This window comes from Chelonia mydas, chromosome 7 (assembly GCF_015237465.2).
Source record: "Chelonia mydas isolate rCheMyd1 chromosome 7, rCheMyd1.pri.v2, whole genome shotgun sequence".
In the NCBI taxonomy this organism is placed as follows: domain Eukaryota; kingdom Metazoa; phylum Chordata; order Testudines; family Cheloniidae; genus Chelonia; species Chelonia mydas.
The window spans coordinates 666,847-689,275 of NC_057853.1; the positions used below are offsets into that span (position 1 = coordinate 666,847).

Here is a 22,429-nt window from a genome sequence, read left to right on the forward strand (position 1 = left end):
TTCCTGCACCCATCGTTCCTCAGCTGCAGGGGGAGGGATCCCTGTACAGGGAGCCACACCCCCCATCCACCCAACCCCCTGCTGAGCCTCACCCCCCCCCTGCACCCAGAACCCCCCCGATGAGCCCCACTCCCCCTGCACCTGGATCACCCTGACGAGCCAGCCACACCTGGATCCCCACCCCCCCTGAGCCCCACTCCCCCAGCATCTGGACCCCCAACTGAGCCCCCCCAGCCAAGCTTTATCCCCCCCAAACAAAGCCCCCTGCCAAGCTCTATCCGCCCCACAGCCAGACCACTGCTGAACCCCAACCACCTTCAACTGGAGCCCTTTGCAGAGTCCCATTACTGTTGCACCCGGATCCCCTGCTGAGCCACCCGCACCCAGCTTGTCCCACCAGAACCCTCTCGACCCACACCTGGATCCCCCCACACTCAGATCCTGCCTTGCTGAGCTGCCTGCCCACAGCTGGCCCCCTGGCAGGGAGGGGCAGGGCCCTGGGGTGTTTCTGGGCAGATCCAGTCCTTGCGCTGTGTCAGGGTTGGGTGCAGCCTCGTCGCTGAGTCCGTGTCCCCGGGGGAGCTGCACAGTGATCTCCCGCCTCTGGGCAGCCAGGGGCCTGTGCTCCCCAGTGCCACGCTGGAGCCCCCACATTCATTTCACAGACACAGTCCGCAGAAGTTTAAAATATCCTGCGCAGAACGTTTAATGTTTTGGCGCAAAGTCCCCCCAGGAGTGTCCGCAGACGCGCCCCAGTCCCGCTCCGGCCTGGCCGGGGCTCCAGCCGGCCACAGAGCCAGGGCGGGACGCGGACACCCGCCAAGCCCGAACCGCGGGGCCGGGGGGGCACGAGCGGGAGGGGGGCTGGGGGGCAGGGCAGGCTGACAGGAAGCTGGGGGGCCGGGGTGATGCAGGGGGGGCCGGGCTAGGGGATGCGGGGGGGGGCTCGGGGGGGGGGCCGGGGCGGGGCGGGGCAGGGCGGAGCGGGCTGAGGGGAAGCGGGGGGGGCTCGGGGGGGGGGCTGGGGACGGGGCAGGCTCAGGGGAAGCGGAGGGGGGGCGGGGCAGGGCGGAGCGGGCTGAGGGGAAGCGGGGGGGGGGCTGCGGGCGTGGCGGGCTGAGGGGAAGCGGGGGGGGCTCGGGGGGGCGGGGGCAGGGCGGAGCGGGCTGAGGGGAAGCGGGGGAGCTCGGGGGGGGCTGGGGGCGGGGCGGGGCAGGCTCAGGGGAAGCGGGGGGGGGCTGGAGCGGGCGCCGCTGGGGCAGCGGGCGGGGCGGGAGCCTTTAGCGTCGCCGAAGGGGGGGCGGGGCAGGGACCCCGCCAGGCGCGTGCGCGTCCATAGCGGGAGCGCCTGGCCTGGCGCGAGGTGCTCGAGTCGCGGCGTCGCGAGGTGATGACGTCACGCCAGCGCCCGGAAGGGACGGTGCCCCCGGTGCCCTCTCGGCAGCGGATTGGCTGGGCCTGCGGCGAATGTCCGGTGCGCGCCGTGGCCCCGGAAGCGGGGAGCGGACGCAGCCCGGGGGCCGAGTGCGGGCCGCGATGGGCCGGGAGCCGTGAGCGGCGGGGATGGCGGGGGCCCGGGGCTGCCCCCAGGCGGGCTCCGGGGAGCGGGCTCTGGCCGAGCTGCTGCTCGAGTTCTCCCGGGCGCAGTATCGGGCCAAGGACGGGGGCGGCGGCGGGGCCGGGAGCAGCGCGAAGGTGAGAGGCCGAGGCCAAGCCCCGGCGGGACCCGCTGCCCCCGCCCCTCCCCCCCGGCACCCGAGAGCCCCGCCCCTTTGGGTCGACACCCCTCCCCCCCGCCGGGCCGGGCCCCGAGACACGTCCCCCGCCACCCTTCCCCGGCTGTGCCGAGAGGCACCCGCGGGACCCCGCTGGCTTTCCCTGGTCCGAGAGACCCTGACGCCCTCTCCCCCTGCTGGCTGGGCCAGACCCCCTGACAGACACCTCGCCTCCAGCCGGGCCAGAGCCGCCCCCTCCTGCCTAGGCCAAGGCCTGTGGTGGCGAGTAGAGCAGAGGTGTCCTGTGCCCTGAGGGGAGGGGGCAGCCTGAGCTCCAGCCCCCGAGCTGTAATTCTGGCTGTCTTGCAGGTGGAGAGGATTGAGAAGCGCTGCCTGGAGCTGTTTGGCAGGGACTATTGCTACAGCCTGATCCAGAATGTGAACGGGGAAATTTGTGGCCACTATCCCCGGCAGATCGTCTTCCTAGAGTACGAGAGCACTGACAGGGAGCGGAACATGTAAGTAACTCCTGCCCCGGCCTCCCTCCTTCCTGCCAGGAGAGCTGGCTGCACGAGAGCCATACAGAGCTGCCCAAGCCCTGTGTCACCTGCAAGAGACACAGACTGAGTGTGCTCCCAGGCTCCAGGTTGAGTAGCTCCAACAGGTGGCATTTCCACAGCGGGCTAGCTAGTCTTCCCATCTTACCTGCATGACTGGGCTCTTGAGAAGCAGGAGAAAACTGAAAATGCACTCTTTGCAGAGTTATAGTTGTGCCTACACTGCCTACTGGATGTACAAACTCCCTATTTTTAACTAGGCAGGTTACCCACTAGGTTACTTTTGTCCTACAGAACTGTGTCTCTGCACCTTACTGAGAAGTTGGCAGTGGGGAGGCTGTTCCATGGTTTTAGGATACTTTGCTCTAGTCCCTAATCTTGTGGAGCTTTGCAGTCTTTCTGGCGCTTTCAGAGCAGCTGCTGCCTCAAACTCTTGGGCTTTTCTGCAAGAGAAGAAATAAGCTAAATTTTTTCAATTTGTTGGATGGGAAAAACCGAATATGTTGCAAGGCAGCTTTAGGTGCACAGCAGTTAAGGGTGGACTAATTTTTTCAGATTACACTATCTGGTGTAGGTACTGTAGCATTCTTCATATTTGTATAGAGATGAATGCTCTCTTGGTGTTAAATAAATGCTACTGGACTTTTGACCCTATTTTGGGGGGTGAGGCTGAATAAAGTGTAGGTGCAAGGCAGGAGCATGTGGATGAGAGCAGAATGCTTCTGTGAACTGGCTTGTGCCACTGACTGGCTTGTGGGAGTAAGAAACTCATTGTACTTTGGGCTAAGATTGTGTCAGATCTCATCGCCAAGCACAGTTAGGCTAGGCCAGTACTTGGCTCTGAGGTCCCAAAGTGTGAATTGCTTTCAGGCAGTCAGCAAGCTGCTCTCTTCATATGTGCGGTAGGTTTGTTATGACTGGTTATTTAAGTTCCATGGTATTTGCGCTGCCTCATCAGATGACTGAAAATTTTCAAACATGAAAATTACTCAAACTTTTTATAATATGTTTTTGGACAATCATTTACTGATAAACCTTGTTCGGCTTCTGGGATTCGTGGATTGGAGATACTAATTTTGAGCCACATACAACAACCCAAACTCTGTGCTTTTATTTGTAACCTATTAGTGAATCAGCTTACTATATGTTGGAAACCATTGATTTTGACTTAAGTTATAAAGCTTTTGAAAAAGTTATCCCAGAAACTATGTGAGTGGGACTAAACGCTGTGGAGTTGGAGGTTCTAACAGTTGGGCCTAGGAGAGCTAAGTCCTTATTGGTCATACCTCTGGAAAGCACCCTGACTTGGACGTCAGCTAATGTGGAAGTTACGTGGAAGAACCGAATGTTAATAGATGAAATTTCAATTACAGCTTTGTTACAGCCTATTAAATAATCTCCAGACATAGGCTGCTGTTGATGGTGAACTTTTTAATAGTGATTGGATGTGATTGAGGTGTGTGTTGTGTAACGTTAGTCTTGTGGGGAATAAGTGAGATAAATACTTTGCATTTGTAGAATGAAATAAGACCTCTGAAAATGGTGGCCTTGTCCTATAATTGGATAGGCTAGAAAGGAAAATATTGAGTACTCCTAAGGGGAAGTCTACATGACAAAATGAAGTCAACCAAAGTTATGTTGACATACAGCAACCACAGCAATTGAGTTGCTTTTGCCTGTCCATGCTGCGCTCCTCGTGTTGGTGCATGTCCTCACCAGGGGCCCTGGGAATCTGGGTATAGCAGTGCAGCTGCTGATGGTTAATTCCATACCGTGCTATAGAAGAGGGCCTGTAGTTTAGAACTGTTACGATTGAAAAGACTTCTCTGTGTTTAAAGAAGAATTCTTCTAAGGGCTCTAAAACCCTTATGCTTACTTGCATTGTCTTGAAATTTGGTGTGCCTCATGGGAGTGTGAGGTAGGGTTAGAGATCCAAATTTGGGGTCATTTGAGCAAGTGGTTCCTGAGACACAACCCCTGAAAAAACAGGTTTTCGTAAAGTTCACACACATTCTACCACTGCGTTTTGTGGGCACCTAGCTTCTAAATTTCTAATGACTTAGGGAAGGGAGGGTGATCTGGAAATAGTGTGGGGAGGGTTATATGTTGTGTGGGTGTGGTGAGAGCGGGAGGAGACGCTAGTCTTTTCTCAGATGCTTAAAGTTCCTGTAACCACCGTAAAAAGAAAAGGAGTACTTGTGGCACCTTAGAGACTAACCAATTTATTTGATGAAGTGAGCTGTAGCTCACGAAAGCTTATGCTCAGATAAATTGCTTAGTCTCTAAGGTGCCACAAGTACTCCTTTTCTTTTTGCGAATACAGACTAACACGGCTGCTACTCTGAAACCTGTAACCACCGTGTAAGCTGTCAGGGTTCCCTCCCCACTCTCAACTCTAGGGTACAGATGTGGGGACCCGCATGAAAGACCCCCTAAACTTGTTTCTAGGAGCTTAGGTTAAAAACTTTCTCAAGGCACAAATTCTTCCTTGCTGCCACCGGGATTACTGTCACCACCAAGTGAGTTAGACAAAGATTCAGGAAAAGGACCACTTGGAGTTCCTGTTTCCCCCAAAATATCCCCTCACCCCCTTTCCTGGGGAGGTTTGAGAATAATATACCAACCAAATAGGTAAACAAGGTGAGCACAGACCAGACCCTTGGGTTTTTAGGACACTAAAAACCAATCAGGTTTTTAAAAAACAGAACTTTATAATAAAGAAAAAGTAAAAGAAACACCTCTGTAAAATCAGGATGGAAGATAATTTTACAGGGTAATAAGATTTAAAACACGGACGATTCCCCTCTAGGCAAAACTTTAAAGTTACAAAAACAGGACTAAACCTCCTGCTTAGCATAGGGAAAATTCACAAGCTAAAACAAAAGATAATCTAACGCATTTCCTTGCTTTACTTACAATTTTTGTAATCTAGATGCTTATTTCAGGAAGGGTTTTAGGAGAGGTTTTTTTTTTTCCTGCCCTGGTCTCGCTCTGTCCCGGAGAGAACAACAAAAGACCACACAAACAAAACCTCCCCCCACAGATTTGAAAGGATCTTCTTCCCTTATTGGTCCTGTTGGTCAGGGGCCAACCAGGTTATTTGAGCTTCTTAACCCCTTACAGGTAACGGAGGGATTTTATGCTACCCGTAGCTGTATGTTTATGACATAAGCAAACTGTTAAGTTCTTGGGACATAGCCCACAGATGAGATTTCTGGCATTGGCCCTGTTAGCAATTGCATGCTACCCACACTTCAAAGCACAGTGGTTATCCCCACTCCACTAGAAGAAAGTACACCGAGGGAGGTGGGCACCTAGCAATCACCTAGTGTCTTTGTGGCCTACTGGGACTCAGAAAACCGGGGTTGTGTTCCTGGCTCTGCCACTGGCGTGGAGGTTGACTTTGGTGAAGCACTTCATTTCTTTGCCTCAGTTTCCTCATCTGTACCACAGAGATGTTTCCATCCTTTGGAGCTACTGATGAAAACTTCTATACAAGGGTTAGGTATGATCAACTGGTCACAGCAGAGTCTCAGTTGCAGACCTGCAAGAGAATTACAACTGCCTAAATGTCCGCAAACTTCTACCCACAACACACTTTCTGTTATAACTCTCTGCCCCCACCCCCCAAAAAAAACAAACCCCAAACCGCCCACCTAGGAAATTCACTGGCAACAAACATTGTAACATACAGTTAAAGTTGTCCAATGGTATATTGTACCATTCCAGAAGATTGAGTTGAGCAAATCTCAAACCTCTGAAAACCGGGACATATAGAGTGAAGGTACATAGACACACAACTTTAACTCTGCCCTAATTGAGGTAATGCCCCAATGTGCTCATAACACATACTTACAATCTGCCTCTGCCCTGTACTGAGCAGCAGCTACCTCACCTGTCCTATGCTCAAATACTCTGCCTACTCCACAGACTGTACACCGTATCTGCTAATTGTTACAACCCCGTCACCCTTGTACGCACAATGCCATCTAATGCTTTTCACTTACCCACAGACCATGCTCCTCTCCCACCTAACTGCTGCCAAGCCCATGACTCACATAGCACAGTGCTGAAATGAGGCATACTGGATCTCTCAAGGTACATGTGTACCTCTTTCGTGTCATCTCTCTCCCCCCACCAACATGAGGGGGTCAGGAAGAGGGGCTCACACACACATTGCTCCCAAGATCACTTCATATCATAGTCCCAGCTCTTCTATCTAATGCCTATACCTAACACAGTGAATGCAGTTGGAGTGCATGCAGATAACTGCCAGTGGCCACTGCCAGCTCCAGTGGGGGCAGAGTTAAGGTTGCATAAGCATTTACCTTAACTCTCTATTTCCTGGTTTTTGGAAGTTTATTTTGCAGAGCTTGACATTCTGAAAGGACACGAGATACCACCGGGCACCTGAGCTCTGCATGAAGAAAGCTTTTTTGGTCTGTGAAATTAGTTCCTGACTCTGTGAATTTTCACATTACACATCCAGTTTAAACAAAGTGCGCTATGAATTCTTTCAGCGTACACATTCCTGATGTATACGTCTCGGACGCTGTCTGTCGGACTGTGTTAGGTGATGTCTCATTTGACTGTATTGCCAACCAGATGTAGGAACCATAAAGGATAGTGGGGAATTTTAGGGACGTTACCTTAACTGATTGCTTCTAGCCTGTAAGGATTACATTTTTGTTTTGGAAAATGCTGTAGTGGCATACCTGTGCAGAAAGGCTATATATTACCTCCGCAACCCATCAGGTAACAGAGGCTTTTACTTTGGGAATTTTATTAACTGCCAGATTTAAATTGGGTTTTCATTAAACTGTGTATTGGGCACAGTCTTCTCTGCCACCAGGCTCTCCCCTCTGTACCCCTCTGGTGTGCAGTAGAGGAGCGCACTCTGAGGTACATGAGAAGGTGCTTGCCTTGCAGAGCTCCTAATCTCTGTTGAAACAGGGACCTCGTCTCTGCAGAGTCTCTTCTGGGCAGATACATCTTTCGGTAACATTTCCCTGTACGAAGGTTCACACAGGCTTACCCACTGTTATGCATAATTTTGCATGTTGGTATTTTACTAACTTCCCCTAGATGGCTGTGAATGCAAACCGTTAAAGAATGGCAACTACTTGGGTTTTTTTAATTCTTTAAAATCCTCTGCATATCAAAATTCTTTGTAAGTGGAGAGCTGAAATAAAGTTGTCTATGAGAAGAATATGAAAAATGTTAAATACCGACCACAAACTCTACCCATGGATCATTTTGAGTCATCCAGAACCCATTGAGGCGTAGCTTCATATTCTTATAAACCCTAGACTCTCATGTGGGTGTAAGTGACAGAGGTTTAGCTTGTGGTCGATGTGTCTTCAGGACTAAAACTTTTGGGATTTCAGTTTTGCTTTAACTGGATAGCTGAGTGCAGCCTGGACAGTGGAATTGCTTCTCTAGATGCTTCATTAATCTAATTACCTAGCACTCCAATTTCCAGCCAGTTTTAGACTGTTGATAAGTCTAATTATGCTATAATGTAAATGCACAAGTCATCAACATTAAAGTCCAGTGAGCATTCAGGCTTGAGTTCTCTCTTTTTTGATCTGTGTACATTAATGCAGCCTGAACAGTGGGTGTGAGGGTTTGGGTTTTTCTGAGGAAAAAATAGTGTGAAAATAGAGTGGATTTTTTACAAGGCATGGTCATATCATTTACTAGTGCCTTAAACTAGTGAACCGCGATGCTGCTGCAGGCTATTCTGATAGCCATGTAAGAAACAGACATGCCCAAACGTGCCCAGGCAGGTATATTACATCTGGGTCGGACCATTTTCTCAATGCCCTACTGAAAGGGGTTGTGTGTGGTCTCTGCCCAAAGCTGGGAACTAGCCGACTGTAATGGTTAGTGCAAGGTGTTTGTATGGAGAGCAATTGTGGAGTTGTGTAACATGTAGGATATTCTGTTCCAAGTCTGCCGGAAAAGAAACCTGTCACCTGCGGAGGGGCATTCTGAGAGCTGACCCAATCAGCCTGGATACGTCTACACTGGAATAAAAGACCTGTGGCCCGGCCACGGCTGGCATGGGTCAGATCGCTCGGGCTCATGGGGCCTGGAGTGCGGGGCTAAATGTTCAGGCTTGGCCTGGAGCTCAGCCTTTGGTACCCTGCCCCCTCATGGGGTCCCAGAGCTCGGGCTGCAGCCCCAATCCGAAAAGCTACACTGCAATTTTACATCCCCACAGTGTGAGGCCTGGTCAGCTGACCCAGGCCAGCCGTAGCCATGCCAAGGATCTCCTGTCCCATGAGAACAATGACCGTCCCTGGAGACAGCCTCTCTGTACTAGATGCAGGCTGGAGATTTACAAAGGCAAACTAAACCCAGGAGAGTTCTCGGAAGAGGGGGGCCCTGGTCTAAGAAACAATAGCTTGAGTGTCTAAGCGCAGAAGAAATGGCCCACATGGTTATCCGTTACAGGAGGAGACTCTGTGAGCAGGGGTGGAGGGGTGACATGAAAAGTGGGTCCCACCTTGAGCTGTACAGGTGCTGCAAAGACCACCCTTGGGTGAGAAATACCTTCTGAGACAGGTTAGTAACTTGGTAATAATTATAGGCTAGAGATTGCAGTTTGTTTTTTCTGTAATTTTATGTTCCAAATCCTTATACTCATTTATATTGGAATCTCTAGGTCAAGCGCTGTCACATACCCATCCGTTTGGTTTCACTACAGACTTGTCTAAGTGCCTTGTGCTAAGGAGAGGGTTGCACGGAGGTGAAACCAGTGAGCTGGGAGGCTTGCTTCCATGGAGGCAGTGGATTGGTGCACGTTGCAGGTGTCCAGAATAGGGGATTGGGCTCTCAAGTGTAACAAGGTGGGGTGTGTAAATTACTAGCCTGAATGGGGAAGGAGCGGAGCTCCAGGGGATTCTCAGAAGCAGAACACCTGTGTCACTAGCAGCCGGTGGCAGGGGAGTGTTTCCTTTGGTGGGCTTCCAGCCCTTCACGGCCACCTGCTCACAGCGGGAGGATCTGCCCCAGACACGTCAGGTAAACCCGAAACAGTGTCACGCTGTGACCCAGGGACCTCTTTGGCATTGGGCCCAGGAGTGCCTGAGGGTTACAGAGATCCCCTGGGATTGGTGTCTACCTGCCAGTCCCCCAGGGAATGTCATGGAAGGTCTCCAATGAAAGCCTGTGTCTCACTGGTCAGCGAAAGCATTGCGAGAGATGTGTGCACTTAATGTGTAAGAAGATATATGTATATACGGGAAATTATGTCCTTAGGGCCTTGTAATTCTAGGCAGGTCACTCAAAGGTAGCGTGCTTTGAGACAAACGTTGCCAGACAGGAGGGTAGATGTTTATTGCCCTAGCTAAGCACTGAGTACCAAAGTGTGTTGTGTTACAGTAGACCTTTGTTAGCATCCTAAGTCAAATGCTAATGGCGATCTTGTGGAGATTTCAGAAGGAAGTTAACAGGGAGAGGTAAACAGCGGGACATGGGAGAGGGAATTCTGTTTTCAGGTGAAGGTCAGATGTTTGATCTGGTATTTCTCGGGGTGGAAAACACACACCCTGGCATCCTTCACCAAGGAAATAAACTGACAGTGGGTTTGCTTCATGAAAAGGGGATCTCAGCCAGGCTTGTCTGAAAATGCTGCGAAGAACTTTGGGTGAGAAATTTTTTTGGACAGGAGGAGAACTTGTTAGGTGAGTTTAAACCATAGAAAGTGTGGTATGAGTTTATCTATTTAACCTTTTGTTTCCAATACAAAAGAACCTCCGAGTTTAACACAGTACTGTACTGTATTTGCTTTTTTTGGGTCTCTACTTCTGGTTCCAAGTGAGGTGTGTGATTGACTGCTCAGTTCATAACTCTGGTGTTTGTAACTCTGAGGTTCTTCTGTATTTGTTTTCTATTTCATGAATCTCTGTTCTTTGCTAAATAAACTTATACTTGCTTTCTCTAAACACACACCACTTAGATTTGTTTAAAGTGGAGCTGTAATCTAAGGTGGGCTAATAAGCTGTTGCATCCTGTTCCTTTGAGAAAGCGGTTCTGGTAATTTGTGTGTCTGGTGGAGCAGGGGTTGGGCTCTCCGGGGCTGTTTGGAGGACTTGGAGTATATCTATCGCTTACCTGTAGAGGGGCAGCAGAGCTGAGGCTGGGGGTGACGGAGGAATGTTTGTGCTTCTGTGCCTAGGGTTGTCAGGGACCCGACCCCTGGCAGGTGCAGACAAGATGCTCTCACACTCAGGGCAGGTGGTAGCAAAGTGCCTCACAGCCTTGCATATACCCCCAGGAGCATCGCATGTGGCAACAGACTTTCTGCACACCTGATCCTGCTGCAGTGAGTGTCTTCAAGAGCAAACCAGGCCGGTGCTTTTCAGCAGCAAGAGATTGACTCAGGTGGTGGGAGCACATCCATCTGATTACAAGCCAAGCAGTTCCTCAATGAGTCCCCTGGCTCCTTGACTTCATAGCTGGCCTTTCAGCTAAAGGGATGTGGGTGCTGAGATTGTAGCCAAAATGTGACCACCATGGTGATATGAGATAATGGGGACTCTTCTCTCTGATAGGTTTGAGAGCACTGTGCAGGTCAGCAAACTGCAGGACCTCATCAGCCGCAGTAAGATGGCCAGATGTAGAGGACGGTTTGTCTGCCCAGTCATTCTGTACAAGGGAAAGGTAAAGCTGCATAAGCACATTTGTCTTTGTTTGCTTTAGCTTCAGGAATGTCCTTTCTCCCGGCATTCTGAACAGTGTTTACTGGAGCTGTGCAGAGGCAGGTCTTTATGGGCCATCAGCTCTCCTGCCCCCTCCGTGTCTACTCCTGGGCACAGACAAAGAGTCTGATAAGGTGCCTTGGAGCAGTGATGGAGATGATCACTGCTTGGTGCGCCAGGCCCCAAACAGGTGGGATTTGTGCTAGGACCCTGCAAGCTGGGGTTAGGGGGAAGCACTGCTCTTGGATGGAGCTCTTACACTCACTCTGAGAACAGCATTGGAGACTATAACAATGTACTGCTTCATCAAGCAACCACTCTAGTGTGCCAGGGTGCCAAACAAAGCCTCATCTGGCATCTCGCTGATTGCCAGATTCTTCCTGAAGAGCTAGGGAAATTTCAGGAGAGGGGGTTGAGAGGGAGGATTACCCTTCTCTGTAGCCCTGTCTTTGCTGGAAACATACTCTCAAATAGTTTTATTTTGGAGGTGTGCCTCAGAGGTTGTTCCTGACCAGATTAAGTAGCTTGCTGTATATGCAGTGGAGGAAGGCAAGATCACAGAGATGGCCTAATGGAGCTTTGTCTCCAGCGTCCCTGATTCTTGTATTTCCATTATCCCAAGGGAGCTAGGACTCTTGCTTTTCATCTCTTGCACGGGGACGGAAAGGGATTATGGGGCTACTGGAGGGATGAGCTCTATAGTCTGAAGTGGCCAGTGTAGGGAATGACATCCTGAACTTCTGCTTGACAGCAGTGATGGGGCTGGAAGTACAATGAAAGTTCAGACTTCAGCATAATTGTAACGTTCCTTAATTGGCAAAGATCAAAGAGATCATGCAATAGTGATGTTTTTGGAAAAGACATTACATAGAAGGGAGTTTGTGGGAACACTGTACGTACCACAGTTCTTCTTCGAGTGATTGCACGTGTCCATTCCACTGTAGGTGTGTGCATGCCTTGTGCAGAGTTGTCAGTGATTTTTCCCTCAGCAGTACCTGTTGGCAGCGTGAGCACCCTTTGGTACCTCATGCTACTGCACGTGGGTATAAAAGGCCACACTGCCCCCGACCTGCCTCAGCTCCTTCCTACTGCCAGTGACAGTTGTTGGAGCGATGATCTTAGTATCTACATGTCTTCACTCCGTTAGGGTACATGGTGCCTGTGGTGTCAGTTTTCAGTCTTGTCTGGTATATCTGTAAATAGTTGGTTACGAGACTAAGTTTAGAATAGTATTTGTTAGCATAGGATTACCCGTGCCTGGTTGGGTGCCGGGCTCAGTACTGGACTGATGGCCCATTTTTTTGGCGTCAGGGCCTGCTGTTCATGTAACAGGTCTATGCTAGTGAGCGATCCACACCCCAGCTGCATTTAGTGTTGGGGAGAAGTGCATGAAAATGACAAATGTCACCTTTGTAGAGGGTTCAAACCCCACTCGAGAAAGGATAGGGCTTCCAGTCTCAAGTACCTGCTTATGGTGCCTGTGCTTCGTCCGCCGTCGGAACCCACTCCGAATGGGGACTGAGCACGTCCACGTGTCACAGCTGGAGTGTGGGTGGTCTGACCTAGTGGTCAGAGCAGGAGTCGGGCCGGGTCAGATGCCAGGAGGTCAGAGTCCAAAGCAAGCCAGAGGACAAAATCGAGAGTCAGGTGTCAGGAGTCAGGCAGGATCAGGTTACCAGGAGGTCAGTAGCAAGGAGCAGGAGCTGGTATTGTAGGGGAAGCAACCCGAAGCAGGGGGATCCCAGTTGCATGGACAATTTCCTGTTCCTGTGCTGGGTTTATACAGAAGCTGTGAGCTAGTCAGGACCCCCAGCTTTCTGCCATTTGGAGTCCAGGGCTGGAGCCCTCTGTCAGGGCTCAGCCTCTATTCTGGCAACTGTTAGCAGGTCCCTGGGTGCCAGGTTGGAACTTACTAGCTCCAAAGAGCCCGCAGGACCCAGATTCAAGAGCCACAGCTCCTGACATCAGGTTGGTTTGGAGTGCTCCCCCGCGACTGAGTCCACGGGTAGATCTGCATTGCTGGTGCCTAAGAAGAGGCTGCGTAAGTCTCTTAAAGACTCTGTACTGGGGCTTTTGACCCTACTAAGGAGGCACCAAGTGGATGCAAGGCCTCGGAGGGGCACTTAGTCATGTCCCCAGGAGTAATCTGTGAGCCAGGAGGGATTGCAGGCTCCAGACCCCAGGAAGGGTCTGAGACGCTCTCCAAAGGACGAGCAGGCTCAGGAGCCCTTTCCAGGGCCGTCTACAGCCAAGGCTTTTGAGGCAGCCAGGGACTCGGTGCTGGCTTCTCGTGTGACTCGGGAGCCTTGCGTAGTACCTGTACTGGAACTATGGGCTCCTGCAGTCCCAGCTCCAGCCCCAGAGCAACACTGGTGCCGGCAGTGTCTACTCTTGCGGCACCTCTGTGTGGGAGTCTGTCGAGAGGCGATGATTTCACCCAGACTGAGCTGGTCTCCCGGACCCATGGGGCCAGCTCTCCCATGGCCTGAGGAGCTGGCCTCCTCATCAGTGCTCCCTCCCTGTCCTTCTACAGCAGCTAGGTGCTGGGAGCATCCACAGGAAGGTCAGCCCCTTCCCTCCTTCAGTACGGGACCAGCACTCTGCTGGCGGCACTGCCTGCTCAGGACTCTCCTGCAGAGGAACTGGAGGAGGGTCCTCATTAACAACCCTTAGTCTCTTCTTCGTCATCTGATGCGGCAGAAGTAACTGAGCCTACTTCTCTCCTCCTGCGTCCCCTGATGCTTTCAGAGCTCAACAACCCCTGTGGAGGAGAGGGACTGCAGCTCTGGATAGCCAACCAGGAGAGGTGCAGGGAAGGTCCCAGAGGCTAGTGGATGTTTTAGCCTCTGCAGGCCCTCTGGGGTAGCTCTCCCGAGTAGTGAGGCTATCCTGGAACCTTTCAGGGGTTTGTGGCAAACCCCATCTTCCTTTCCTTTCGCTGCTAAAAGGGTGGAGAGGAAATACTATGTCCCTTCACACGGATGTGAGCCGTTCTACACCCACCCTTGCGCACGCTCCCTGGGCGTTGCTGCTGCCCATGAAAGAGAGAGGCAGGGACCCCAGGCCTCTGCTCTGAAGGGAAAGGAGATAATGCTGCCCGCTTCTTATTTACAATGTCACTACAAAGTGAGAACAGGAGTTTGCATGGGACTTTTGTAGTCAGCATGGCAAGGTATTTACATGCCAGATATGCTAAACATTCGTATGCCCCTTCATGCTTCAGCCACGATTCCGAAGGACATGCTTTCATGCTGCTGATGTTCATTAAAAAAATAGTGCATTAATTAAATTTGTGACTGAACTCCTTGGGGGAGAACTGTATGACCCCTGCTCTGTTTTACCTGCATTCTGCCATATATTTCATGTTATAGCAATCTTGGATGATTGCTCATGTAGTTTGATTTACGAACACTGTCACTGCCCATTTGACAAAATGCAAAGAAGGTACCAACATGAGATTTCTAAAAATAGCTGTAGCACTCGACCCAAGGTTTAAGAATTAGAAGTGCCTTTCAAAATCTGAGAGGGACAAGGTGTGGAGCTTGCTTTCAGAAGTCTTAAAAGAGCAACATTTTGATGCGGAAACTACAGAACCTGAACCACCAAAAAGAAAATCAACCTTCTGCTGGTGGCATCTGACGCAGATGGTAAAAATGAACATGCGTCGGTCTGCACTGCTCTGGATCGTTATCGAGCAGAACCAGTCATCAGCATGGACGCATGTCCTCTGGGATGGTGGTTGAAGTATGAAGGGACATATGACTCTTTAGCGCATCTGGCATGTAAATATCTTGTGATGCCAGCTACAACAGTGCCATGCAAATGCCTGTTCTCACTTTCAGGTGACGTTGTGAACAAGAAGTGGGCAGCATTATCTCCTCCAATGTAAACAAACTTGTCTGTCTGAGCGATTGGCTGAAGTAGGACCGGGTGGACTTGTAGGCTCTAAAGCTTTACATTGTTTTATATTTGAATGCAGTTATTTTTTGTACATAATTCTACAGTTGTAAGTTCAACTTCCATGATAAAGAGATTTCACTACAGTACTTGTATTAGGTGAATTGAAATATATTATTTTTGTTTTTTACAGTGCAAATATTTGTAATAAAAATAAATATAAAGTGAGCTACTGTACACTTTGTATTCTGTGTTGTACTTGAAATCAATATATTTGAAAATGTAGAAAACATCCAAAATATTTAAATAAATGGTATTCTATTAATGTTTAACAGTGTGATTAATCGCAATTAACTTTAATTGTGCGATTAATCACGATTAATTTTTTTAATTGCTTGTCAGCCCTATTATTTTCACATAGCAATTCACCAGAGCGACTGAAAATTTCTGAGGTTCATGTTCAACAAATTCTTCTACCAATCTGCAGTACTGCCTTTTGGACTGTCAGTAGCCCCTCACATATTCGTGAAATGTGTGGCTGTAACAGCAGTATTCCTGCAAAGGTTGGGAGTCCACGTATTTCTTTACGTGGACGACTGGCTGGTCCAGGTCTCAGGTACTCTCCAGTGTAGCCACTATTTGTACCATGTTCGATGTGCTGGAGCTCCTAATCAGTAGAGAGAAATCCATTCTGTCTTCTGTTCAAAGAACAGAATTCACTGGGGGGTCCTGGATTCTATCAAGGCCAGGCTTTCCTGCCAGAGCCAAGTAGATCTAGAGGTGCCCTGTCACCACGGTTCAGAACAGCCTCAGTCTTCTAGGACGCATAGCAGCATGCACTTATATGATGCAGCCTGCCAGACTGCACCTCCAGAGCACTACAGGGTTGGCTAGCCATGGTGTACTCATCAGCTCGTCTTTATATAGGCCTGCTTGGGTCTTGTCCTCCCTGTACTAGTGGGTAGAACATACGAACATCTGTGGGGAGTTCCCTTTGCCCCTCCACTGCAGACTCTCACCCTAGTCACAGATGCATCAGATATAGGTTGGGGAGCCACTTAGGTCCTTGTCAGACTCGGGGCCTTTGGTCTCTCCAGGATCTAAGTCTCCATATAAATATCAAGGAGCTCTGGGCCATCTGTTTGGCTTCTATGGCATTCCTTCCGCATATCGAGGTGGAATTTATTGTTACTCATGGACAACACAGCAGCCATCTTCTGTGTAAACAAGCAATGGAGGGTGGAGTGTAGAAGAGGTTTGTGAAAGTTGTGCCAGGAGGCGATCCTCCTTTGGGATTTCTGCATTGCCAGTTCCATCAGTCTGAAAGCTGCGTACCTTCTGGGAGTTCTAAACGTCTGGCCGACCACCTGAGCAGGTTGTTGGCAGGTCACCATGAGTAGTCTCTTCGACCAGATGTATCCAGGTCCATTTTCCAGCAGTGGGGAACTCCCCAATATGGTTGCAACAAGAGAAAACAAAAAAGTCATCTTTGTTGTTCCCAAGCGGGTCACAGCCGAGGTTCACTGACAGACGCTTTCCTCCTGGGCCGGTTGAGAGGCCTGCTGTATGCCTTCCCACCGGTTCCGCTCCTGCTCAAAGTCCTATCTGAAGTCAAGCAAGATACCGCACACCTTATTCTAAGAGCCCCTGCATGGCCCTGTCGACACTGGGACTAGTAGAATTGAAAACCACTGATCAGACCTCCGCTGCCTCTCCCAAGAGATGTGAATGTGATCTCCCAGGGCCATGGCCACGGCCACTTCCTTCATCCTAGCCTTTAAGCCCTGCACCTGACTGCTTGGATGCTTCATGGCTGACTACCCCGAATGAGTTTGCTCTCAGGGGGTGCCGGAAGCCTTCAACTACGTCGAATAACCGTGCTAAATAGAAGGGGTTTTCTGTCTGGGCCATACAAAGTGGCACGCCTCCTGTCTCAGGGTCCAAATTGCCATTATCGTGGACTATCTTTTGTTTCTGAGCCAGGAAGGTTAGCTCATAGTTCCATCACCATCCACCTGGATATCATCTCAGCTTTCCACCCTCTTGTGGATGACCAGTCAACTTTTTCAAACCCTATGTCCATCAGATTTCTAAGAGGTTTTCACAGATTATACCCACAGGTTCATAGCCCAGTTCCACAGTAGAGTTTAAATTTGGTGCTAGAAAAGTTGATGGGTGTCTCCCCTTTAGGCCACTAGCAAGTTGTTCTCTCTTATATCTGTCTGTGAAAGTGGGTTTTCTGGTTGCTATAACCTTGGCCAGGAGAGATGGGGAGCTGAGAGCTTTAGTATCAGAGCCTCTCTTTACAACTTTCCTGAGGGGCTAGGTTTTCCTTCGACTGTGCCCTAAATTCCTGTCTGAAATGGTTTCTGAATTTCACGTGAATCAAACAATTTATTTCCTGACTTTCTTTCCAAAGCCCCAGTTGAGTAAAGGGGAAGAAAATCTCCATACTCTAGATGTTAGAAGAGCTTTGGCTTTTTATTGGATTGGACTAGATCTCAGCTCTTCGTCACCGTGTCAGACAGAGTAAAGGGCCGCCCAGAGAGTCTCTGCCTGTATTCATTTATGCCACTGATTACTCAGAGGTGGAACATCAGGTGAAGTGATGGCTCACTTGACCATGTCACAGGCAGCTTTTGCGGTCTTTCTGGTTTGTATTCACTGTCTGATGTTTGTAAGTTGGCAACCTGGTCAGCACGCCATACGTTTTGCATCTCACTCGGCCATCTCCCATCAATCTAGAGGCAATGCCAGATTTGGATGAGTGCTCCTACAGTCTTTGAGTAGACTCCAAGCCCACCTCCAGCTCAAACCGCGTGAGAGTCACCTACAGTGGAACAGACGTGAGCAGTCACTTGAAGAAAAAACGGGTCCCTATCTTTCCATCATGGTTGTTCTTCGAGACGTGTTGTACATGCCCATTCCACAACTCGCCCTCCTTCTCCTCTCTGTCGGAGTCTTACCTGGGCAGGCAAGGAACTGAGGGGAGTTGGGGACAGTGTGGTCCTCTGTAGCTGCATGCAGTGGTGTGAGGCACAAGAGGGCGCTCAAGCTGCCCCGACAGGTGCTGTGGAGGGGAAAATCTCCAACTGTACATGAGGTGCACTCTACTATTTAAAAATTCTGCACACGACATTTTAAAATTCTGCCAATTTTATTTGTCAAAATCACACGACGTAATCACACCAGTTTCAGTTACTTTGGTAATTTATTTCAAAATACCTGCCAGCAAGTATGTCTGAAACAATGAAGTGAGCTGTAGCTCGCGAAAGCTTATGCTCAAATAAATTGGTTAGTCTCTAAGGTGGCACAAGTCCTCCTGTTCTTTGTGTGGATACAGACTAACACGGCTGCTCCTCTGAGACCTGTCACAATACAGACACACACACAAATTCTCCCAGGAGAAGAGAGTTAAAGAAACCCCTATGACAACCCAGTTTCTGTTTCTTTGCCACCTTCTTCTTTCGTCCCCTAACCCACCCAGAGCCCAGCTGAGGCCCCCCCAGCCCAGACACTGCCCTCTCCTTCCCTCATGGCACACTGGGAAGTGCAGCTGCCAGGAACACACTAGCTTCACCCCCCCCCCATCCCCCCCACACACAGTGTCTTCTATGTAAGAGCTGGGCTCTGCCAGATCCAGCAGCCCCTAGTGGCGGCTAGCAGCATTGCAGTCCATTTCTATGCGGGAAAGGAAATTCTGCGCGCACAACGTTAATTTCTGCCAAATTCTGCATTGCGCGGTGGCACAGAATTCCCCCAGGAGTAGCACATGCACCTACAGTGGAAGGACGTGTGTGGCACAACTCGAAGAACTATGTTAACGGTCTTCTGGCTCATTATGTCTTACCTGAAATACCAGTGGCTAGGATACTGTCCTGTGGACTTTGCTGGCCCTTAAGAACGAGTGACTCGATGTCATCAGTTGGGGGTGGGGGGGAGGGTAGTGAGGGAACGATTGGGAAGATCAGGTTCAGCCAGTATGTTATCGGAACTCCAGCATGACTAATTTAGTGAGGCTGAGGAAAATACAGGCAGTAGAGGTCAGATTTGTGGTAAGAAATAACCCTGAAATTCATCTGGAAAATACACAAGCTAATGAAAAATAATCCAGACCATAGAGACTCAGTTCCAGGGAGAAACCTGGGAAGTGAGAATGATGAGATAGAGGGGTCTCAGTGGACAGAAACAAGGCATGAGCTTTCAGTGTAAATGGGCAGAAGGCCTGCAGAGGAATACAATTTTTATAAGTAGTTAATAACGACATTTTCTCCAGCATGTTTGTAGGTCAGCGACCCTGGCTGGATGGGGAGAACTGTATGGACGTACTGGGTACAACTACATTTTCTCAGGTAAGTGCGGAAGCATATATACTTGAGTGGCTATTCAGTTCCTGAAAATCAGTGTGAATATAGCACCTGTGCATATTTGGGGGTGGGTGTGTGGGCCAGTATGTAATAATCCCTGTCTGGTATGGTACCACCTGGAATATGGTGTCTGTTTCTGGGCTCCTGATTTCTAGAAAGGTATTGACACAGTTGAGAGTTCAATGAATAGTAGCAAAAAATGTTTTGGGGATGGAGGGGGTGACTTATGGAGATCAAAAAGGAGGACTTGTGGCACCTTAGAGACTAACAAGTTTATTTGAGCATAAGCTTTCGTGAGCTACAGCTCACTTCGTCGGATGCATTCAGTGGAAAATACAGTGAGGAGATTTATATACACAGAGAACCTGATGAATGCATCTGATGAAGTGAGCTGTAGCTCACGAAAGCTTATGCTCAAATAAATTTGTTAGTCTCTAAGGTGCCACAAGTCCTCCTGTTCTTTTTGCGAATACAGACTAACACGGCTGCTACTCTGAAACCTGTCATTATGGAGATCAGTATATCTAGCTTGGTTAAAGGGTGGCTGGCGGGGAGCATTGATCTGCAAATATTTGAAGGGTGTTGTCACTAAAAGGGTGAAAAATTTGGTGTACTACATGGAATGGAACTAGGAATAAGGGCATAAAATCTAGGTTTAGGATTGCAACTCTGGTAATGGTAACATGTATTAGTCTGTGAGAGTCTCAAGGGAAGTGGCAGGAGCCCATAACCTGGATCTTCTAAAACTAGACTGGACAAAACACTAGTGAGCGTGGGTAATTTTTCTGCCGTAGCTGCCAGAGAATGGTTCTGTGATCTAATGGCATCTTTCCACTCTGGATTCCATCCTGGAACAGACCTGCCTGGGTTGTCCAAACCCTTTCTTGCTCTCATGAAACTGATGGGCTGGGTGTGTGGGACAGTAGGGTTGTTTCTGGCTGGAGATGGTCACAGCTGGGAACTCTTTTAAGTGAGGTGACAAAGCCAACTTGTAACCCACTTGGATGGGAAGTGGGAGAGAAGCTGGAGTTGTTACACAAGCCTTGGCCACTAATGCATGGTCCCTGCTGTGGCTTCCCTGCAGGGGGCTCTGATGATCCTTGGGCTGATACCGAAGACCTTTCAGAAGAAGACTCTGCGTTCAGGTCTGTACGTGGTATTTGGGTGGAGGGAGAGGAGTTAAGAGCTGATTGGCTAGTTCAGTCTCTGAATTTCCAACTCCTTCCTGTCTAAACTGAACTGTGGGCGCAGTGTGGGGTCACTGCAGGCTGTGGGCTCTTGTTTGCCTTGTTCATAAAGATGAGCCCTTCAGAACGTCTCAGGGTGTAGGTACAAAAACTAAAACCTAATGTGCTAGCACACTGGGGCCAACTAGCTCCCTAAAGCTGCCCCATCTCCCACTGGAGGCTGAGGGGGAGGGTCTGGGGCAGGCAGATCCCAAGTCATTAAAGAGGCTCCTAAATTACGCAGAAGTGGTACTTCTGGGTCTACGAGATGTATAATCCAGACCGAGGAGAAATGGTTCTGGACCTCTGCTTAGAGAGGAACAGGCTGCATATGTGACTGCAGCATGGTGATGGTTTGGGGCAGGAAGAAGGACACTGAAAGTAGCACCGTTCTGCCTGCCTGCCAAACTGCAGCTGATGTACCTGGAAGGGAAATCCTGCCGAATTGAGACTCGGTGGGTGGGAGAGCCATGTGGGGTCAGCAATGCAGAAAGACCTATGGGTGCTGGCGAACAGAACTAGACAGGTTCACAGCACAATATGGCAACAAAGTCAGTGTGACTCTGAGCTGTATAAACGAGGCATCACGTTCACACTGTTGGACTTGAAGCAGGAATGAATTCAAGTAAGTCCTAGGTCTGTGCTGAGCAGGAGGTCAGACCAGTCTATCAGGAGTCCCATCTGCCTGTAACATATGTGAATCACACCAGGAAGTGGCTCGCCCCTTTCTTTCCAGCTCTTGTTAGGCTATGGCTCGAGGACTCCATTCAATTCTCCACGCTGGGGTTCTGACGCTTGCATGTTATAGTTACGTGGAAGAGGCTGCTTGTAGCTGCCTCAGAAAAGGGCAGGAATGCAGGCTCTGCCTCTGCAGATGGGATAGCTCCAGGGTGTAAACTGGCTTTCGGTCGTCCAGGAGGATCTGCTTTTTGAGCGTGTCCAAGTCCATGGGGGAAAGGCCTCCAGCCCTTGAGGAACTGAGGCCTGCTTTTCTTGCTTGGTGCTGTGCACTTTCTCTCAAGGATAAGTACATCACAGAAAGTCACACCGGTTCTGATGGCTCTTCTGAGATTCTGCCTAATTACTTGTTATAAAATTAGCCCTTTAACCCCTCTGAGTGCTCAGTGAGCAGCTGGGCAGTCGTTGTAGGAATGAATGGCACCAGCCTGCTTCTTGGTTGCAGGGTTCTGCTGAAGGGGTCCGAAGGCGTTCCTGTGGGGTAGGGCAGGAGAGCTCTGGGCAGGGCAGCTTGAGTGCCTCTAGTGGAGTGCTGCTTCAGCACGTATGATCCAGGCTCCCTGCAGCCCGGGAAGGAAACTGGATCTGTCTGACTGGCCCTGAGAATCTCGCCTTCTCTTGTGCCTTGTTGCAGAAATGCAGACTCCCAGCTGTTTGACAAGGTCAGAGGACATGACATCAAGCTGCTTCGATACCTGTCTGTCAGATATATCTGTGACCTGATGGTGGAGAACAAGAAAGTGAAGTTTGGCTTAAAGTGAGTATGGCGTCCTTTGCCCACATGTGGGCTTTGGAGTGGAGCTGCTGTTTAGATTGTGCAGCCCAGCGACTAAAGCAAGCACAAAAGTCTGACTTCCCCTAAGTGCGTTCCAGAAGGAGTTCCTAGATCCCTCCTGGCAGGGCCTTCTAGAGATGTTATCCAGACATTCAGCAAGTGCCTTAAAGTGAAACCCCAGTGGTATACAAGGCCATACATCAAGGTCCTCTCTTCCGTACCCAAGTCAAGCATACTAGTACCTTTGTGAAGACCATGGTAGCTGCTTAACTTTGTCATCTTCTGCAGTCACAATAGGTTCCTGTTTGTCCTATGGCTTCTCTGAGTAGGGAGTGAGTGGGTGGATGTTCTGATCCATGGGGCACAATCCCCCATGGCATCACAGCTGTGATGCGACTTCCTCCTGTGGGGCTAGTTGGTGCGATGATCAGGAGACTCATTTTTGA

The 22,429-nt window shown here is 49.9% G+C and overlaps 1 protein-coding gene across 3 annotated transcripts in view; it reads left to right on the top strand.

Moving 5' to 3' along the window:
- Nucleotides 1-1,463: 1,463 nt before the first annotated feature.
- The window catches only part of MTMR14 (myotubularin related protein 14), a 53,765-nt gene continuing 32,799 nt past the window's right edge, over nucleotides 1,464-22,429 (top strand). The window contains exons 1-6 of one of the 3 annotated variants that reach the window (XM_043551062.1): nucleotides 1,464-1,695; nucleotides 2,085-2,233; nucleotides 10,834-10,942; nucleotides 19,154-19,229; nucleotides 20,329-20,389; nucleotides 21,843-21,965. In XM_043551062.1, the coding sequence (XP_043406997.1) occupies nucleotides 1,564-1,695; nucleotides 2,085-2,233; nucleotides 10,834-10,942; nucleotides 19,154-19,229; nucleotides 20,329-20,389; nucleotides 21,843-21,965 (650 nt within the window). In that variant the 5' untranslated portion in view covers nucleotides 1,464-1,563. The remainder of the gene's footprint in view (nucleotides 1,696-2,084; nucleotides 2,234-10,833; nucleotides 10,943-19,153; nucleotides 19,230-20,328; nucleotides 20,390-21,842; nucleotides 21,966-22,429) is intronic. The other 2 variants (XM_037904650.2, XM_037904652.2) reach the window with 2 other exon arrangements.